This window comes from Notechis scutatus, chromosome 1, assembly GCF_049901735.1.
Source record: "Notechis scutatus isolate UNSWTSFEM ecotype Mainland chromosome 1, rNotScu1.2, whole genome shotgun sequence".
Classification (NCBI taxonomy): Eukaryota; Metazoa; Chordata; class Lepidosauria; order Squamata; family Elapidae; genus Notechis; species Notechis scutatus.
In genome coordinates this window covers 167,340,829-167,361,121 of record NC_142009.1, presented here as the reverse complement: position 1 = coordinate 167,361,121, position 20,293 = coordinate 167,340,829, and the positions used below count along the sequence as shown (strand labels likewise).

Below are 20,293 nucleotides of genomic sequence, written 5' to 3'. Positions count from 1 at the left end.
GAATTAGTATTCTTTTTTATTTATTTACCGTATTTGAAGGTTGTATGTGTATCACTGTTCAATGACCATGGATTCCCTCTCCCCCCCCCCCCCGGATTCAGCACTGGCAACAGTGCTTCCAATGAGGAATTCAAAGTTTAGAAATCAGAGTGTCTCACCTGGTGAGAGGTGTCACTCCAACATATATGTTATTTGGCCATGCTTTGTTTTAGATTCACAGAAATTGATGATCCAGAGACTGGAACTCCCTCCTACATTATCTATATAATGTTGAACCCATACTGCAATTTGAAAAAAATAAATAATATCAAAGCGCTACAGTAGCTCAGTCTTGTTCGATCATCTACAGGCATTTAGTAATGTGACTGTAATATGGTAGTAATGACACGCCATGGATTTGAGTGCTGATGGCTGAAGGCTTAGACTGGGAAGTCTAGCATTCATTTACAAGTCAATGAGTGATGTTGGACCAGTTATTCTTCTTGTGCAGCCCACTATACAATGAGACTAAAATGGACTTAGCCTTGCATAAATTTAGTTGATTGATTATTAATTAATTCTTACTACTGAAAAACTAATTGCTGTGCATGTTACTATATTGAAGTCAAGTATAAAACTTTCAATATATATATATTTTCTTCATATCCCCAAGATAGTGCTTTCTTACTCATTTCTCTATCCAACCATATTTCAGTTTTTTTCAATGGGTGGGAAAGAACATCTGCAGCATGTTTCAGTTTACTAGTGATTTCTCTTTCCCTTCTTAGTAGAAGAAAAATTATAAAGGACAAGAAGTATGGCAGATGATAGGAAAGATGAAGCTAAGGCACCACACTGGACTTCGGGTCAGATAGCAGAAGCTTCTTCACATCCACATGCCGCAGAGATGAAGGAACAAAGTGGCACAGGGGAAGGACTGGTCAGAAGTTCTAATGGGTTTCCATACAAAGAGGATGAAGCTGGAGAATATGGTGCACTTGGACCACAGAGTTCATATTCCAGGACCAAAGAAAATGGAATCAATGGAGAACTAACTACAGGAGAGAAAGACACTGCAGGTAAATTATCAAAAGACTACTCTTTTGTTCTTGAAATTCTTGCTTTTACGGGAGAAAGCATTGCAGAGAATATTTTTCTAGGCAATAGTATCCTGATAACTTGAATCAGTTTAGGCTGCTGCAGTTAACATAGTTATATTGTTAAAAAAACACCTGTGCAGGGTATTTGAATTGGGATCCAATTCTGAAAGTAGGAAGAATGCACTGTACAGAAAGAAAGGTGTTTACGTATAGTTGCTCTTAGGTGTAGTCTTTAGTATTTTCAGGCTAGAAAGCCAATGAGATCTTAACAAGGACTTACGGTACTATCAAGAGCTGACTGTTTCCTAGTATGATTTGATTGCTTATTGTACCCTATGACTATTATTAAGTGTTGTACATTATGACTCTTGATGAATGTATCTTTTCTTTTATGTACATTGAGAGCATTTGCACCAACACAAATTCCTTGTGTGTCCAATCACACTTGGCCAATAAAGAATTCTATTCTAGTCTAGTCTAGTCTAGTCTAGTCTAGTCTAGTCTAAACATTGGGCTGAAATCTTAATTGCTGAATAGAATCAAGGTCTAACTTAAACAAAGTCATGCTTCTTCCTTAAACTCTAGTTTTCGGAGTGCAAACAATGGTAGACTTTATAAAAATGAATTCTGTGCTACTTGAAAAATTGTTTTATAGCAAAAAAAATGGATGTTAGTGTATCATTATAGTTATAACACTAAATGCAGCTAGTAACGTCACAGATATTTTTGTTGCATTTATAATAGAATTAACTGAAGTATACATTGATGAATACACGGCCTGATTTAGGGGGCATAGGGGAATGATATTGAAGGTCAGGAGGAAGAGCCTCTACCAAAGCAAAGGTTGGATAAGAGGTTCAATTCAGGTCAAGAAATTAATTTGAATAAATGCCTCAGGTCCCTCCCTAGATCACAGGAAAATCATGTTAGATAGGGGGAAGCACATTCAGACTTGCAAGAGTCTACTGCAGGCACTGTTGGTGTTAAATAAAAGTAGTCCTCCCCTATATGGAATTGGTTTCTTAGTCTTTCCACCTTGCAGAGTCAACACTTGCTTTGATTAAAGCCTCAGCAGACATTTACTGTTAATGGCAATACTATCTGATTTTCTTTTAGTAGTTCCAGATTGCCTTACATACATTCTTTATGAAACAAATTTATCAATAAATGATAACAGATCTTAGTCTATTCATGCAACATACTGCAATCCTGGCATAGATGTTCTCCTTCTGCAGAGGCAGCTCTATCTTAGTACCTTCCATAACAGAGCTCTATGAATAAACAGATATGGAGAACATATTGTCATAACAGCCCCTTGTCTGCTGCATGCTGTTTTTAGTTTTAGCAAAAGAGAACATTTTTAATGGTGGGGTACATCTCATATACTTTTGGATGTGGAGGCCAGGCTCAGGAGGTAGATAATAATCTCAGGCTAATTGTTTGGTTTGAGCTCAATAACTCTTGAAGTTTGCCATTCTGAGGCAAAAAATTGTTTCATTGTACTCAGAGATATACAAGGGGTTTTATTGTTGTTGTTACCATTTTTTTTCAACACCCCAACCTGCCTATGAACCCCCTAATTGCACTCGTAAAAGGCATCAGACTCTTGTCAGGGTTCCAAAAGATGTTTAATTAATTCATGAGCCAGGAATGTTTTGACAGGTCTATTGAATAGGGCTTGACAGATGACAGGAATAGGGCTTCTTTTTGAAGTACTATATTGCCATCCTAAAAAGTCAATGAAATCATTCATTCCATGGCAAATGTTGTTAGTAATTACAGCAGGAGGATTTCTTGCCTTTAGGTGTTTGGCAATTATACAGATTCAAGCAGTTTGATTGCTTTCCATTTGCTTCCTTATTGTTGTTAATGATAAGCTTAGTTGCCGTTACAAATCCAAATGCAAAAACAAAAACTTAACCCCGACATAAGTATGCTCAGTTAGAAAAAAAACTAAACTATATTTGATCTAGCATTTCATGTAGTAAGATATAAAATATATGGTTCTTCAACACAAGAAAGAGTGCTTGATGCAGTACATCCAAGCAGGATGGAATGTTTTAGCCATCAGGAAGAAGAACATTTTCTGAAGAAGAAAAAAAGTACATCTTGGAGAATATATGTGAGCAAGAGAGCTAAGATCTGATCTTCAGAAATTAAGAGGAAATTCTGATGAATGAATTACGTGAGCCTCCAAAATTTGAGATTACACAGTTAAAATTATATTTTTTGTCAATGGCTTAATTTTAAATAAGAATAGAAATTAATCCTTTCCAACAATGGGAGATTTTTGTGTCATAAAACAGCTTCAAGGTGTATCATAAGATATATTACAGCAGCAGAGGTAGAAGAATTGGCATGTTAAAGCACATGCACTGTGTGCATGAAAGAGCAACAGTAAACAGCAGACATGGGCTGATTTTAGACAGTATTTTTCCAGTGAGTGGGAAATAACTTTTCTATGAATAGAAGAAGTTTTTTGCTAGTTGAGAGGCATCATTGGATCATTAGTATCATTAAAATTATTAGTAACTTATAGAAGCCAATAGTCAACTGGAAAATTACATATTACCCAATTGAGCACTATATTTTTGCAGCCCCAAACCCAGGGGTGGGATTCAATTTTTTAAACAACTGGTTCTGTGGGCGTGGCTTAGTTGGTGGGCATGGCTTGGTGGTCATGTGACTGGGTGGGCATGGCCAACTCAACATCACTCACATCGAGGTACCATCTCCTTGCCTGGCCTCTCATGACTGTGGGGATGCTGCAACAGTCGTAAGTGTGAAAAACGGTCATAAGTCACTTTTTTCAGTGCCATTGTAACTTTGAATGGTCACTCCACACAAGCAAAGTACCAGCAAAGGAGGAAAAAAAACTCCAGAGAAGTTCCTGAGACAGGAAGTCTAGTCCTGCCAAGAATATAATGAGGGTTAATGGAAAGGCAGTTTCTGTAAGCAACATCAGAATGTTTCCTCCCTGCCTTTCTTACAGGATTAGGCCAGTAATTTCTTTTAACAACCGGTTCTCCGAACTGCTTAGAATGTTAACAACCAGTTCTAGCGAATAGTGCAAACTGGTAGAACCCCACCCCTGCCCAAACCACTATACTATGTTCAGTTTGACTACAAAGATAGATAGATAGATAGATAGATAGATAGATAGATAGATAGATAGATAGATAGATAGATAGATGTTTTTTATAGCAGAATACATCTTTTAAACAGCGTGCACTAAGCACTGTGAATTCATCTTTCAAATATAAAAAATAAGAGTAACTTTTAAAAACCTTACATTAATATTTTGTAAATGGATAGTGACCAGTGTAGAAATATATTTGTTTAATATAATGTGAAATATATCTGGGGGACACTCCTTATAGAAAACTAGTTAAGTATATATTTGAAAAACAATAAAATATGCCCCCGCTGGGAACTTTTTTCTATATTATTTCCTTGCATTTTCTTTATAATTGGAAATAACATTTAATCTTAGTTTATTTTTATTGGAGCAAGCTCTCAATGAATCATAGTGTAACTTGTCAGGAAGTTTCAGCTGAAACTAGGACAGGGGAACAATTGTAGATGATGACTTTTGGATTGGTGGGTATGGTAGCCTTAGTCTCCTGTACTCTTCCTCAACTAGTTTTATTACTATTAAAGTGGCTGCAGTTTTGTATCAATAGGTCTTTTCTGCCTGCACTATTTTATAATGATGGGTGCATGTTTGACTTGATCTGTGTATTTGTAGGTTGTACGTAGCATTGTGAAAGTGCTGTCACATGGTGAGTCTAGAGTCCCCCTTTATTGCCATTTTACCAAGGCTATCCATGCAAAGTTTATTTTCTTCTTAACACATTCCATTGTATGTCTTCAGGGCATTATGTTTTGTAATACGATTTTGAGTTTATGATTAAGTATACTTTTTAAAAAGGTAGTTCTATTGGAGTTCTGTAGCATGATTAGAACAGTGCATGCTGTCTTAATTATATAGCAATAACAATTCAGAACTATAACATACATCCTCTGCTACTGTGACTCCACATAGATTGTTTAATAGAATAGAATAGAATTATTTATTGGCCAAGTGTGGTTGGACACACAAGGAATTTGTCTTGGTGTAAATATCTCAGTATACATACAAGAAAAGATACATTTGTCGAGAACCATAAGGTACAACACTTAATGATAATCATAGGGTACAATAAGCAATCAAATCAAACTAGGAATATATAAATAGTAAGGGTACGAGTGACAAAGTTACAGTCATACAGTCATAAGTGGGAGGGGATGGGTGATAAGGAGTGATGAGAAGATTAACAGTAATAGTAGTACAGACTTTGTAATAGCATGCACTGTTCTAATCATGCTACAGAACTCCAATAGAACTACCTTTTTGTAATAGTTGAACAGTGTTGAGGGGAATTATTTGTTTAGCAGTGATGGCTTTCAGGAAAAAAATATTCTTGTGTCTAGTTGTTCTGGTGTGCAGTGCTCTATAGCGTCGTTTTGAGGGAAGGAGTTGAGACAGTTTATGTCTGGGATGTGAGGGGTCTGTAAATATTTTCACAGCCCTTTTTTTGACTCGTGCAGTGTACAGGTCCTCGACTGAAGGCAGGTTGGTAGTAATTGTTTTTTCTGCAGTCCTAATTATCCTCTGAAGTCTGTGTCTGTCCTGTTGGGTTGTAGAACCAAACCAGACAGTTATAGAGGTGCAGATGACAGACTCAATAATTCCTCTGTAGAACTGTATCAGCAGCTCCTTGGGCAGTTTGAGCTTTCTGAGTTGGCGCAGAAAGAACATTCTTTGTTGTGCTTTTCGATGACGTTTTTGATGTTAGTTGTCCATTTTAGGTCATGTGATATAGTACAACCTAGAAATTTGAAGGTTACTACTGTTGATACTGTGTTGTCTAGTACTGTAAGAGGTGATAGTATGGGAGAGTTTCTTCTAAAGTCTACCATCATTTCTACGGTTTTGAGTGTGTTCAGTTCCAGATTGTTCCGGTTACACCACGAGGCAAGTTGTATAACCTCCTGTCTGTATGCGGATTCATCATTGTTTCAAATGAGACCAGTCACTGTTGTGTCATCAGCAAACTTCAGTATTTTTACAGATGGATCATTTGAGATGCAGTCATTGGTATATAGGGAGAAGAGAAGTGGAGAAAGCACACAGCCTTGAGGGGCCCCTGGGCTAATTTATGATCCACTTAAAAGTGCGTTCAGGTACTGCTAGTTGGTTTAATTTACTTAGAAGAATGTCTGGAATGATGGTATTGAATGCTGAACTGAAGTCTACAAAGAGGACCCTTGCGTGGGTATTTGGAGATTCAAGGTGTTGAAGGATGTAATGCAGCAGCATCTGTTGATCTATTGCTCGGTATGCAAACTGCATGGGATCTAACAGCGGATCTGTGATGGTTTTCAGATGGGACAGCACAAGCCTTTCAAAGATTTTCATAACTACAGATGTTAGAGCAACTGGTCTGTAGTCATTCAGTTCCTTGATGGAGGGCTTCTTTGGCACTGGGATGATAGTAGAGTGTTTGAAGCAGGAAGGGACATAGCACATCTCTAGTGATCTATTGAAGATTTGGGTGAAGATGGAGGCCAATTGGTCAGCACAGACTTTTAAGCCAGAAGGAGTTATCTTGCCTGGCCCTGGTGCTTTTCCTGGCTTTTGTCTGTGAAATAGATCTTGCACTTTTTTTCTGTGATCACCAGAGGTTGTGAACCCAATGGCTTGGGGCCAGTTGTTTAGTTTAGTTTAGTTTATTGTCATTGCACCTCATACAACAAAATCAAACACCATCTTCAGTGCACATCATGACCATGAAAATAAACACAAACACACATCCTTCACACACTACACATTGAACCGAAACCCTCAACACTGCACTATACAGTAGAATTCAAAAGAGCTACTGCCCTGGGATAGAAGCTTGTTTTTCAGCCTATTTGTCCTTGTTTGTATTATTCTGTACCGTCTGCCAGATGGTAATAGTTCAAAAAAAGGGTTCCCAGGATGAGATGGATCTTTGAGAATGTTTTGAATTTTCTTAAGGCAGCGGGAGCTATAAAGCTCTTCCAAAGAGGGGAGAGGGCAACCAATGATCTTTGGGGCAATGACAGTAACCCTCTGGAGTGCTTTCCTATCTGCCACTGTGCAATTGGCAAATCATACAGAGGTGCAATAAGTTAAGATGCTCGCTATGGTGCAGCAGTAGAAGGTCACCGGCAGTTATTCATTCAGTTGTGGTTTTCTGAGAAGTCTCAGGTAGTATAATCTCTGCTGGGCCCTTTTGACCAGTGCTGCAATGTGAGCACTCCAGGTCAGGTCCGCTTTTATGGTAACACCGAGAAACTTAAAACTGGCCATTTGCTCCACTCGGTCTCCGTTGATAAGCAAGGGCTGGAGGTCTGATCTGTTCCTTCTATAGTCCACTATAAGCTCCTTGGTCTTATTGGTGTTGAGAACCAAGTTATTGTCTCCACACCATGAAAGCAACCAGTCCACCTCATCTTGGTAGGCAGACTCATCCCCCCGGAGATGAGTCCCACTACTGTTGTATCATCTGCAAATTTAGCAATAGTATTACTAGCATGAGTGGGAAGGCAGTCATGCACATAAAGAGTATAGAGTAAGGGACTCAACTTGCAACACTGTGGTGTACCAATGTTAAAAATAAGAGCTGAAGAGATATGATTACCTAATCTGACCCTCTGTGAGTGGCCAGACAGGAAATCCATAATCCAAAGGCAGATTGATTGAGAAAGTCCAAGGTCCAGAAGTTTAGGCACTAGTCTATGTGGAAGAATTGTGTTAAATGCAGAATTAAAATCTACAAAAAGCATCCTCACATAGCTCCCCCGCTGTTCTAGATGAGTCAGAGCAGTGTGAAGAGTGATGGCTATAGCGTCCTCTGTAGATCTATTTCTTTTGTATGCAAACTGGTGTTTATTAAACGTATGTGGAAGACCAGAAATGATGTGCCAGCAGACCAATTTTTCAAAGCACTTCATGATGATAGGAGTGAGTGCCACTGGTCTGTAATCGTTGACGTTATTGATAGGGAACTTCTTTGGCAGCGGAACAATGGTGGAAGCCTTCAAACAAGATGGAATAGTGGACTGGGATAAAGTCCGATTGAAGATCCTGGTAAAGACTCCAGCCAACTGATCAGCACAGTCTTTAAGCACACGGCCAGAGATACCATCAGGACTGGCAGCCTTTCTAGGGTCCACAGCCCTCAGAATACTCCTCACCTCCTGTTCCTCCACAATGAGGTGGGGGCTACAATTGGCTAGTGGTTGTATTTTATCTGTCTCTGATGTCTCCACTTCAAAGCGAACAAAGAAATTATTCATTGTAGGAGGCTTGGTTGTTGTTGGTGTGTTTGAGATGGGCGTTGTGGAGATAGGTGGCTGTAGTTTCCTTTCAAACCTGCAATAAAACACATTCAGGTCATCTGCTAGTTGTTGATTTCCTTCTGCCTGGGAAGGAGGTTTTCTGTAGCCAGTGATGTTTTCTGTAGCCAGTAAAATCCCAACTTTAGAAGCACTTGGTAGTGCAAAGGAAATTTATTTCACATATTTCCCACATGAGTTTGTGACTGTTATGGTGTGTGGGAATGACTTTGGGAGAAAGGAGGAAAAGCTGTGGCCTAGACCAGAGTTCCCCAACCTTTCTGCCTTTGTGGACTGGAGGGGAAGGGGAGAGGGAATGATTCCATGTGAGCGGTAGGCAAGTGTGTGCACAAGTGCAACTCCATTTGCATGAGCATGCACATATGCAGTTTCAATTGTACAAACATGCCTGCAGCTCCATTTTCATGAGCAGCAGGCATGGGCGCCTACTGCTTGCACAAATGGAGTGCGTGTGCAGATGCTCACCCGCTGCTTGCACGAGTGGGAATTGGAGTGTGCTTGCCCGCCACTTCTGTGGCATGGTTCTGAATGGCTCTAGGCTGGTAGTGGGCTGCGGCCCAAGGGTTGGGGAGTCCTGGCCAAGTCAACAGACTGACCTGATCAATGAATTCTGAGACTGAAAGAAGGGTGGTGGTGGAGAAAACACCTCAGAAGGGACTTCCTTTTTTTATTTTATGTCCTTTTCGGAGAGTAAAAGTAAGGAAGGGGAGAGGTCCTTTCAAGCATTTAAAATTCTTTTAATGCAATCTTATAATAAATATAAAACTAGTATAGGTAGTCCTCTACTTAATGACAACAATTGAGCCCAACATTTCTGTTGTTAGGTAAAGTAGTTATTAAGTGAGTTGTGCGTCATTTTACTACCTTTCTGCCACAGTTGTTTTAAATGAATTACTGCAGTTGTTAAGTGAACCATGTGATCATTAAGAGAATCTGGCTTCTCCCATTGACTTGTATTTGTCAGAAACCATCTGGGAAGATTACAAATGGTAATCGCTTGATCACAGGACAGTGCAACTGTCATAAATAAGTGCCAGTTACCAAATACCTAAATGTTAATCATATGACCATGGGGATGCTGCGAAGGTTGTAATGTGAAAACTGGTCATATGTCTCTTTTTTCAGTGCAATTATAATTTTAAATGGTCACTGAACAAATGGTTGTAAATTGAGGACTACCCGTAAATCATAGTCGGCTTCTTGTCTGCACTTCCTCCAAGGCTAACATCAATTTTGCAAGTCTCAAGGCACCCTTTTCTTCCTTCACCTTTATTCTCCCAAATCTAGGGAGGATCCCTTCTGAGGCTTGTTCTTCACATTCTCATCTTCCAATATTCTTTTACAATTTAACTAACATTCTTCTGTTTAAATGCTTTATGACTGACATGACAGATTTATTTTTCCATGGAAGAGTGATTTAGGGAGAAGTCATTTTCTTATCCTGCAGTAGACTCTTCTTTATGAATATATTGAAATTCTTTCCAGTGAAATTGAATGATCTTTAAATTATCCATTGGATGATGTTTAATTTATTTTTTTAAATTAAACATCATCCAATGGATAATTTAAAGATCATTCAATTTTCCATTCAAGCATATTGGCACATTGCATTTAAAAGTCTAAGTAATAACATTCTTTTAGATATGATGCCATATGATGAAACATCAATTTCATTGTATATGATTATTTTAAATAAATCAAACAGAAAATATAGTTCAAGAAGCATTTTATGGGCCACAGATGAATGCTGCTTCTTGCTGGTCTCAATATGTTTTTGAATCTAACCTCTCAACACTGATTTATTATTTTTCTTCGGTTCATCACTCTTGACAATATCTGCAAAATATTGAAGATTGTGAAGTCCACCATTTGCAACTTCGATTCCTAGCCACCATGCCCAACCAGCCCTATTACATTGATAATGCCCATGTAAAAGAGGGAAGGATCTCCTATTTTAAAATAAAATTGTATCTATCAAGTAGAATATAGATGAGCTAATCAGATTTAATATTGCAGAATACCATTACTTTCCTTAAAATGAGCATCAAGAATTGAGAATATATTTAGCTCCAAGACTGAACTGAGTATCATAATACTGTATTTTGGGATCAATTAGACATAAAAAGGTTTTACATCTTGCACTCTATCAGTTCACTCTATCAGCTGTTTTCTCTTTATAAAATTGCAGCAGCTACTCAAAGTTGCTCTGTACTTATTTTGAAGAGTTTTAGGGCATTAGTATTGTCATATAACATCTAGTAAATTTGGCTTGATTTTTTTCCAACACACTGTCCTTTGTTATGTTTTAAGTCGGTTATTCTTTAAATATCATCCTGATTTGAGGAAAAGTGGACTATTTATAATTTAAATATGTAAATAATATTCTTTGAATGAAATCAAGTTTTTATAATTTAGGACTGTGATTCCCTAAAAATCTTCAATAAATAAAAGGCTTCTCAACAGGAGCTCAGAGCTGCCAGACCTGGATTGTAACAATGCTGATGACAGGTAGTGATGATCATTGGCAGCAAAAGGTTAAGAGTTTTCTGCATCTCTTTGAAGTCATCTAATGGTTGCCTGGATTTTTGTAGCCCATGTCTGATGGCATTAATCCTGGTATCATTCTTCTACTTCATGGAAGAGTGGAGCATGAGTGCATAGTGAGTAGTTAGATAGCACCATCTTCTGGACAGGGTCTTCAATTCTCTTGTTACTTTTGCTTTATCAGGTTTTTGTTCTGGTCTTGAGGAGTGCAACAATTAAACCAAATACATTTATGGATTTATGTAAATAAATAAAAAATACTTTTCAGATTTTTCACCCTATTCTCTATACATTCTTGAATAGTTAGTTTGTACTTTACACAGACAATGTTCAAGGGCAGAAAATAGATATTCTTTGGCCAAGTGAACTGACTTTATATGTAGCTACAAATCAGTGGTGGGATTCAATTTTTTTTACTACTGGTTCCTTGGGCGTGGCTTGGTGGGCGTGGCGGGGGAAGGATGCTGTAAAATCTTCAGTCAGAGGTGGCATTTGCCAGGTCTCCGAACTACTCAAAATTTCCGCTACCAGTTCTCCAGAACTGGTCAGAACCTGCTGAATACCGCCTCTGCTACAAATGGATTCTACTGCATGGGCTGGATTCTAATATCTTTATACCAGATGCAGTGGCTTCTAATAATACAAGTTTTTATTTGACAGTTAGAGAGTAAGTGGAATTTTTCCATAGTGAACTTGAAAGGTTTAGTTCATTCTAGGAACATTAGTTTCATATTCTTCTACTGTGATATTTGAGAATGTGAAGCTGCCTCCACCAATTGTTAGTGATAGTAAAACAAAAAACAAAAAACTTAATGCTGGATGAATTCAGAAGTGTGGCTCTAATTTACTTACTTACTTCTAGGAATCAATCTCTCCCCCATGTATTTATTTATTCATATTTAGCATATGATGTGACATATACTATACAAACAAACAAACAATAAATAAATCCATTTATAAATCCTTTCTAACTTTCTATATCTGTGAGGGTGTTTAGATATCCAGTGCTGGTAACCTTGGCAATGCTTTATTCTGTTTTTACTGCAGCATTGCAATATTTGTCATATGATTAAGTTTAATTGGCATGTTTAGATTAGAAAAATAAAGGCTTGTACTTTATGATTAATTGAGAACATTGTATATTAAAGATCCATGCTTTTACAGTTGATATTTTACAAAACAATAAATAGGAAACAACTTATTTAGGCAAAAATGACTTGTTGGTTAGCTAAGGGTAACTAGTAATACAGTAAAATTCCTAATTTTGTTTCTGTTCAGTAAGTCTGTCAAAACTGAAATATTGGGGAATAAAATGAATATATGGTATGCTTCCCAATGTCAGAATCATCTTCTCATCCATATAAAGGATGAAAGCAGTACCACTATCGGTTGCAGATTGTATTTACTTCTTCACATTGTGGCAAATATATATATAATAATCATGCTTGATATTTTAAGAATATTGTAAAATTTTGGATTAAAGATGTTTTAGCTTATCTATACTTGTAGACACCATTCAGAAGGAATCAGAAAACACCTATTAACATCTGCAGGAAACTTACACATGCTTAATACTGATATAAAGTGTGAATATAAAACTTGATACAAGGTTTGGTTTACTTCTTCTAAAAGTGAATATATTTAGTAGTAAATATTTGATAAATGTCTGGACCATATTACAGTGCCTAGTCCTCAATTACAATGTAGAGAACTGGGATGATCATCAATTAATGGATTAATTCTTAACTGTATCTCCCTCTATTATATGGATTAAAGCTGTTCATGCAAGCAAGATGATTTATATACTGTAAATAGTATAATGAAGAAATATAATATATAAGTGGATCCATAATATAGCCATTTTTGATTTACTTGGTAATAGCAATTCATCATAAGTTGCACAGTGGTCAGTGTCTGAGAATGCAAAATTCATGCTTATTTATAGCTAAGTTAAATAATGTTTATGACATTTTGGAAGTGAAATGTTTATTTATTTAAACATTTTAAGCACAAGCATCCAAATTGCAATCATATGACTGCAAGAATTGGACTGCAACAGTTGTAAGGATGAGGACCAGTTTTAAATCAGTGTTGTCATAACTTCAAATAGTTGCTAAACAAATGGTCATAAGTCAAGGACTACCTTTACTTTTTCTTGGATTTTTTGTCTGTCTCTTACTACGGCCATATAATCCTGGGAAAAGATGCAACAATTTTAAAAAGTTTCAGAAAGACACTATGTTTATGTTCCTAATTACTATTTTTTCCATATAAATGATGAGTATGTGAAATGGTTCACATATATTGCTATATATACACTCATATCTATCTATCTATCTATCTATCTATCTATCTATCTATCTATCTATCTATCTATCTATCTATCTATCTCTATATCTATATCTATATCTATCTAATCTATATCTATATCTATCTATATTTGAACATAGATCTTTTTAACATTTATATTTTATTAGTTTTACTAATCTAGGTGTTACGTTAATATATATTGCTAGTCTGTGTATGATATGCCGTAAATAGATAGATGGATGGATGGGTGGATGGGTGGATGGATGGATGGATGGATGGATGAGCAGGCAGGTAGGCAGGCAGGCAGACAAACAGACAGACAGACTGACTAACAAATGTATTCCTAAGCAATTGTTTGGAATCAATTTTTAAGGATTATATAGCTTTAATGCATCCTGCCCCACACTCTGTCCCACACTCTTCTACATGTCAGTTTTATATTCATGAGACAGGTCCAAAATTAAATGTGAATTAAATGTTTAGTTGAGTTTATGTAGAATCTCTCTTCAGACCTGCCATGTTAGAGATGACGTCCTCTGGAAAGTTTGAGATTGGCTGTTGCACATTCCCCTTCCTGCTCTCACACCATTTGCACCTCTGAGTCATGAACCATAGCATTGTATTGTTTAAATTGTCGCTTAAAATTGGTTAGTCCTCAATTTGATGGTGCCGATATAATTTGGGATTCATTTAGGATATTAACATCAATGGATTAAACAGTCTCTAAAGTTGTTTAAAAATTGAGTGACGTGTTAGTACTAGATATTTATAAATGTGGACCATGAATACAGTCAGAAGAATGCTAGTTAGAAATCTAAAAATTCAACAATTCAAATTGTAATCTTTTCTTTATTTTTGAAGGCTTCCCTACGATAATTAATAGTTTTTATTTTTTTGTTACTTTTAATAAGTGGTACATGTCACTTAACAACCATTTGTTCATCGACTGTTCAAACTTACTATGACAGTGTTGCATAAGTGATACCTACAATCAGTCCTTGTAATTGTAGCTGTCGCAGCTTCTGCACAGTCACGTGATCACAATCCAAGTGCTTGGTGCCTGGCTTGCAGTTATGACATCACAAGGTCCTGTGGTCATATGGTGGTCATTTGCAACCTTTACTGCCAGCAAAATCAATGGGAAACTGACAGGATATCACAAATGGTGACCACATGCTGTCACACTTAATATTGTGGGATTCATTTTAACAACAACAAACAGGTTAGTGCTGCAACTGCCATCACTAAGCAGCATAGTTCATGTGACATCTACTTTATGACCATGTTGCTTAGCAGTGGAAATTCTGGTCCCAATTACAGTCATTAAGTGAGGACTATCTGTAATATGCACAGTGAAAGGTCCAAATGATATATGATGCCAGTAGTAACTCTACTGTTTTGATAATATGTGAAGTAGTTTTCTCTTTGTAGCTCCTCTAACAGTTAGCAATGAATGAATTTAATAAATTCAGTGCTGGAGGCTCTAGTCTAATCTATAGATGTGTATTATAAAATATTTTTTAATTTTTAATTTTTGTTCTTGTTCATTTAGATACCATTGGAACTAGATTAAGTTGGAACTAGAGGCATGAAACCCAATTAAATGAAGATGTTTATAGCTTCATGTCCCTGGATTAAGAAATCCAATTTAACAGAAGCCATGACTTAATATGATATCTGAATTTATATGTGTTTGCAGAATAATTCATAAATGTATATACAAATTTAAGCATTAAATAATTATAAGAAATTGATTTCTAAAAATATTTTAGAAATAATTTTTATAATTTTGTTGAGAGGGGATTCACTTTCCATTTATCATTTCAGAAATAAAGGATTCTTTTTAGTTCATAGCAAAACAAAGTTTAAACAGCTAGAAAAATTGCTACATTTTTTATTCATATTTTTGTTGACAGGCAATACATTCATTCCTTGAATAGTTCTATTTTGAATGAAACTGACTCAAGAGATTTTATTACCTTTTTTGTTTCACTCACTTTTTTTTGTTCCTTATTCTTTATTGGCAGCCATAGACTTTTAGGAAATTCATATTTCCAGAAGATGTTGGTAAGATATTATAGTCCTCTGCCATTTTGTTATCGTTTTTATAAACTCAATTTTTACTAAAGGCATCTACGTTTGTCCAATTTTTATTTCTTGAAAGCCATCAGAAATTAAAAAGATTGTTGGGTATCTCACTTACTGCCTCATTTCTCTGATTAGTTATAAACACCTATGGTGCAGGGTTAATATCAGAGGTGGTATTCAGCAGGTTCTGACCAGTTCCGGAGAACCGGTAGCGGAAATTTTGAGTAGTTTGGAGAATTGGCAAATGCCACCTCTGCCTGGAGTTTTACAGTATCCTTCCCCTGCCACGTCCATCAAGCTACGCCCACAGAACCGGTAGTAAAAAAAATTGAATCCCACCAATGGTTAATATGTAGCCATTCTAGAATCATAGAAATATAATACGTTCTGAGTTAGAACTGAAACAATGAAAACAACCATCTACATAAGCAAGCTGTTGCCATTCCTCATCTGAATGCAGCTTTTCTCTTTGGTGTTGCCATGCCAACATTTCAGTGTGCTGTCTGAAATTTCAGTTTAAGCTCCTCTGAGATAAAGTAGGCAGAAAGAGAGCTTATTTAGAATTCAAGAGCAGACCCATGGCCAACTGCATTGTCTCTTTGACTAGTCAGAGGCGACTCAATTTGCTAGACAAAAGATGCAAGGCATTGTTTTCAGCAGTAATGGCATAAGGTTGAAAGACAGTGGATGGATGGATGAAGCTAAGAAAGAAAGGGGATTTCTTGTCAGCATCATGATTTCCAAAGGTTTACTCTTCCAGGCTTTGGACTCGTCTGGAGCCCAACTTATTGCCATGCATAACTAAAATAAAACATTCTGGATTACTTACCTTCTCCCTTCTTCTTGAGTTTCAATTCCTTTAGCTTTTTTAATATAAAAAGGGAGCATTTACTGGGAATATATTGAATATTTCAAACTTATGAGAAACGAAAGACCTGGAAAAAAATAGAAGCCTATGATAAAAAAAAATGTTCTCAGATCTATCAAGAGGCTTAGTTATGTACCAGGAACTTTTACATTCCCTGAATCAGACCTTCACTTTGGAAGGAATCTGTTCATCAACTGCAAGAGTTTGATCCTTAAATAACACACTCTAGTTGCACTGAGATTAAAATTTCAGAATTCAAAGACGAGGAAACTGGGGATTTAATGTCCCAACAGATCTGGAAGATGTTAGGCTGAGTAAAGCCTTGCCATAGGAGAAAATGACAGCAAGTGTGTGTTAGGAGATCACACTATGGCTTGTGACTTGCATCAGATACAGTATAAGAAAGTAAGTGTGATTATACTTGGTGGCATAATCACACACGTCAACATTTTGACAGCATCATTGATGGTTATTGATGCTGCTGGTACTCTGTCTTTTCTCAGAAGGATTAAATATCAGGAAACATTTCATTCAGTAACAAAGAGGACATAAATGAAAGACATTGAGGAATTGCATTAAGAGTTCTGGGTAAAAATACTGTATAGGAGGTGGCCAAGGCAGGTGATATTCCCAATTAGATTATTTCTCTCCATTCCCTAGATTTCCTTGAAGTCTTCCTGCAGGCCTTTTCAGAAATAATAGAAGCAGCAGCATGCATCTCTGTCATTCCTGTGAATTAATAGTTTGTGTCTCCATGTTCTTCTTCTGCCTGTGTCAGTTATCATCTGAGCCTCTCAGAAGCCATGGTGGTGCACACAGTGGTTAGAATGCAGTATTGCAAGCTGATTGTGCCCATTGCCAGGAGTTCTGTCTGGACCGGCTCAAAACTGACTCAGTCTTTCATCCTTCCAAAGTCAGTAAAATGAGGACCCAGATTGTTGGAGGCACTATGCTGACTCTGAACATTATTTAGAGAGGGCTGTAAAGCACTATGGAGCAGTATATAAGGCTATTGCTGTTGATATGGTGGTCATAGGAGAATGGCAACACCCATTAATTGGCTTCATTTCAGCCAAGAACTACTTTGGTTAATGAAATAGGGGCTATACACATGTATATGTCTCCTTCACACACACAGCTCATTAAAACTTTGAACACTTTGAGCTTGATTTATGCAGAATCTGCATTTATGAAAAAAATTCTAGGCTGATTGTAAATCAGTAGAAATAAATCATTTCTGTATTTCTAATGCATTTTCTGTTTGATCAGAAAGTTGGTTTGTTTTCTGTAGTTGTGAAGAGTTGAGTAAAAGACTGTGGTATATATCATAAAAATTATAGAAAACCAGCAAAATTATATTTTTATCCTGCTTTTCCTCTTAGAGCTCAAGCTGCTTATATGTAAATCTCCCATCATGTTATCCACACTGCATCAGCCATGTGAGGTTGATTGATTGAGGGGGGAGGGGGAATTTCCTCCTTTTTATATTTCTATTGTGTCTCTTATATTGTGTGCAGAATCAAAATTGTTTCATTCTTAGTACAGTCCTCAGGAAATATTATAATCAACAGTGTTGAGGATTTTCAATTAGATAAAAGTTCATCATTAATGGTAAATAAGCAAAAATTGATTAAAATGGATGGAATTGAAAGGCTAGTTGGAAATAAATTATGAAATCTTGCATGAAAGGATAGTTACAAATTTCTAGTGAATAACATTAGACATATTAAAGTCAAAGCCAGTATATTCAAAAACTATTTCCTGAAATCCAAGCCTAACAGTGGAAATACAACCATTAATACTTGGGCAATTTTGTTTCCTCAATACTCTGGACACAAGCTGAGCTAAAAAACCCAGATTAAAGTCTTGGAAAATAGTGATGATCAATTGTGCATTACACCCATGTAGTGATATTGATAGGTTGCTCTTGCTATGAATGGAATGCTGCAAGTGCAGCAAACAATTGAAGAAGCAAAAAGAACCAGAGCTGAATATACTAAGGGTAGCTAGGAAGATAAACTATATGATCTAATAAAGGAAGGTGTATTGAAAAGCAGTGTAACTAAAGATGTACTCAGAAGGAGCAGCTGGTGCTGTGAAGGCAAAAATGGCAAAAGCGGCCATTCTGTGGCCAGCATTTTAACAAATATAAATCAAGTGAATGCAGAAAAAGATAGTTGCAGTGATATCAATAATGGTTGGCACATTTGATGCAGTACCAAAAGATCTGGAAAATCACTGAGACATGATAGGAAAGGATAAAATCTCAAGCCAATCACAAAAAGTTACATTGTTTTAGATTTTTCTCTCTCTCTGTGAATGTGAATGATTATCTGTAAGGTAACAGAGATAGTAATTGTCATCATTCTCCTCCTCCTCCTCTCCCCCTCCTCTGCTATTCTCAACAATTGTGCTGTCCAGATACTGCATATCAATCCTTTTTAAATATTTACATGTACATACATACATACATATATACATACATACATACACATACATAAGTGTGCTTAAATAAGCACATTTATAAGAACAAAGAAATGTCCAGGATTAGTTTTATGTTGAGTTGCTTTTTAAAAAAAAAATCAAATGAGTGAATGCAGTATCAGCAGATATTCTGGAAGGAAGATATAAGAAACCACCCTATGGAGATTGGATTTCTCCTTGGGGAATCAGTCCTATGGAAATCATAACTCTGTTTGTTCTCAGTCTTATAAGGATATTTGAGTATAATATATATCCTAAGTAAGTGTTAAATTTCTGAAGCCTTCAGATTCATTCTGTCTCCATTATATACTCTCAGAGAAGGATGACTTTTCTCATTAAATATCTCTTAATATTGTTATATAGCTTGCAGAATCTGTGGTGAAATTGTTGCTTCCCTCCCTCCCACCATCTTTGACAATGTTCATAGTTTAGGCATTTTCCCAATTCTGTGTTTGGCAGTTTCTTCAGCTTTCTCACTGTTCTCACTTTCCTTCATTCTGATTATGAAGAATTGTCAGTTTTATCTCCCATCCTCCTCCCCTCCCATCCAGTGGTTTGGATTTTGCAGATTCAGAAAACACTTTGCTTCCATCTAGTGGTAGCTCAGATTTTTGCATTCCATATCTGATATGCCACTAAGAGAATGGCTTTCGGGTAGTCCACTCTGGTGGATATTAAAATAAAATTGGGAACCTTATGCAAAATTCTTTAGGCCATCAAAATAAAGACTTCAGTTTTTCCCACCAGCTATCATGATGACAAAACTAAGCTAATGGTTTTTGAGAACCAAATCATTTTGTGCAACTTCCATAAATATCCAGAGGGCCAATTTATATATATATTTGAGTGTCAAATCTGATAGGTTTTTTTTTTTTGGTGCAATGAAACTCTTGCTCCTTTCTTTTCTATATTTGTGAATTATTGCACAATGAAATTCTTAGCAGTCTGAAAGAAAAAGATTCAATTATGCTAGTGGAGCCCAAACAAATATCCAGGAGTTATGCAGATGGTGCAATGTCGTAGGGCTAGTGGCATTAGCAATGTCAATATGGCAATGGGACCCTGAAGGGAGAGAAGGCATTATGCCTGTCTTTCATGTCACAATTTTGCTAAAAGAATATGTTGTTCTCCTCTGACAGAGAATTTGTCAATCAACCTCCCAAAGGAATACTTATAGCTTTGTGTTTCCTGCCATGCTAGAGCATCCCTTCTGGTGCATTTTGATATTGTTTCTATGTAGTATCAGAATACTTGAGATTCCTTTTAATAATCCTAGAGTTTGAATTTATTACATTACATTTTGGAATGTATTGTTAATATGAGTAAAGAGAGAGTTCAGGATAGGAGCCTACCAGTCAGTATTTCCCCATCAACGAATGTCAGCCCTCTGAGGTAATCCAGACAAGAAACTAAAATCATGAGTATTAACTTTAACCCTTACTGTAATGTTGTACTTACTTGCAAGTGTACCAGCACCTCCCACTTCCCCAGC

General features: G+C 36.7%; 1 protein-coding gene across 27 annotated transcripts in view; it reads left to right on the top strand.

The window, feature by feature from the left end:
* MAP2 (microtubule associated protein 2) overlaps window positions 1–20,293 on the top strand; it is a 260,296-nt gene that overhangs the window by 166,371 nt on the left and 73,632 nt on the right. For 24 of the 27 annotated variants that reach the window (XM_087949428.1, XM_087949429.1, XM_087949440.1 and 21 more), the window contains one exon: window positions 768–1,058. In XM_087949428.1, the coding sequence (XP_087805554.1) occupies window positions 797–1,058 (262 nt within the window). In that variant the 5' untranslated portion in view covers window positions 768–796. The remainder of the gene's footprint in view (window positions 1–767; window positions 1,059–20,293) is intronic. The other 3 variants (XM_087949430.1, XM_087949425.1, XM_087949433.1) reach the window with 1 other exon arrangement.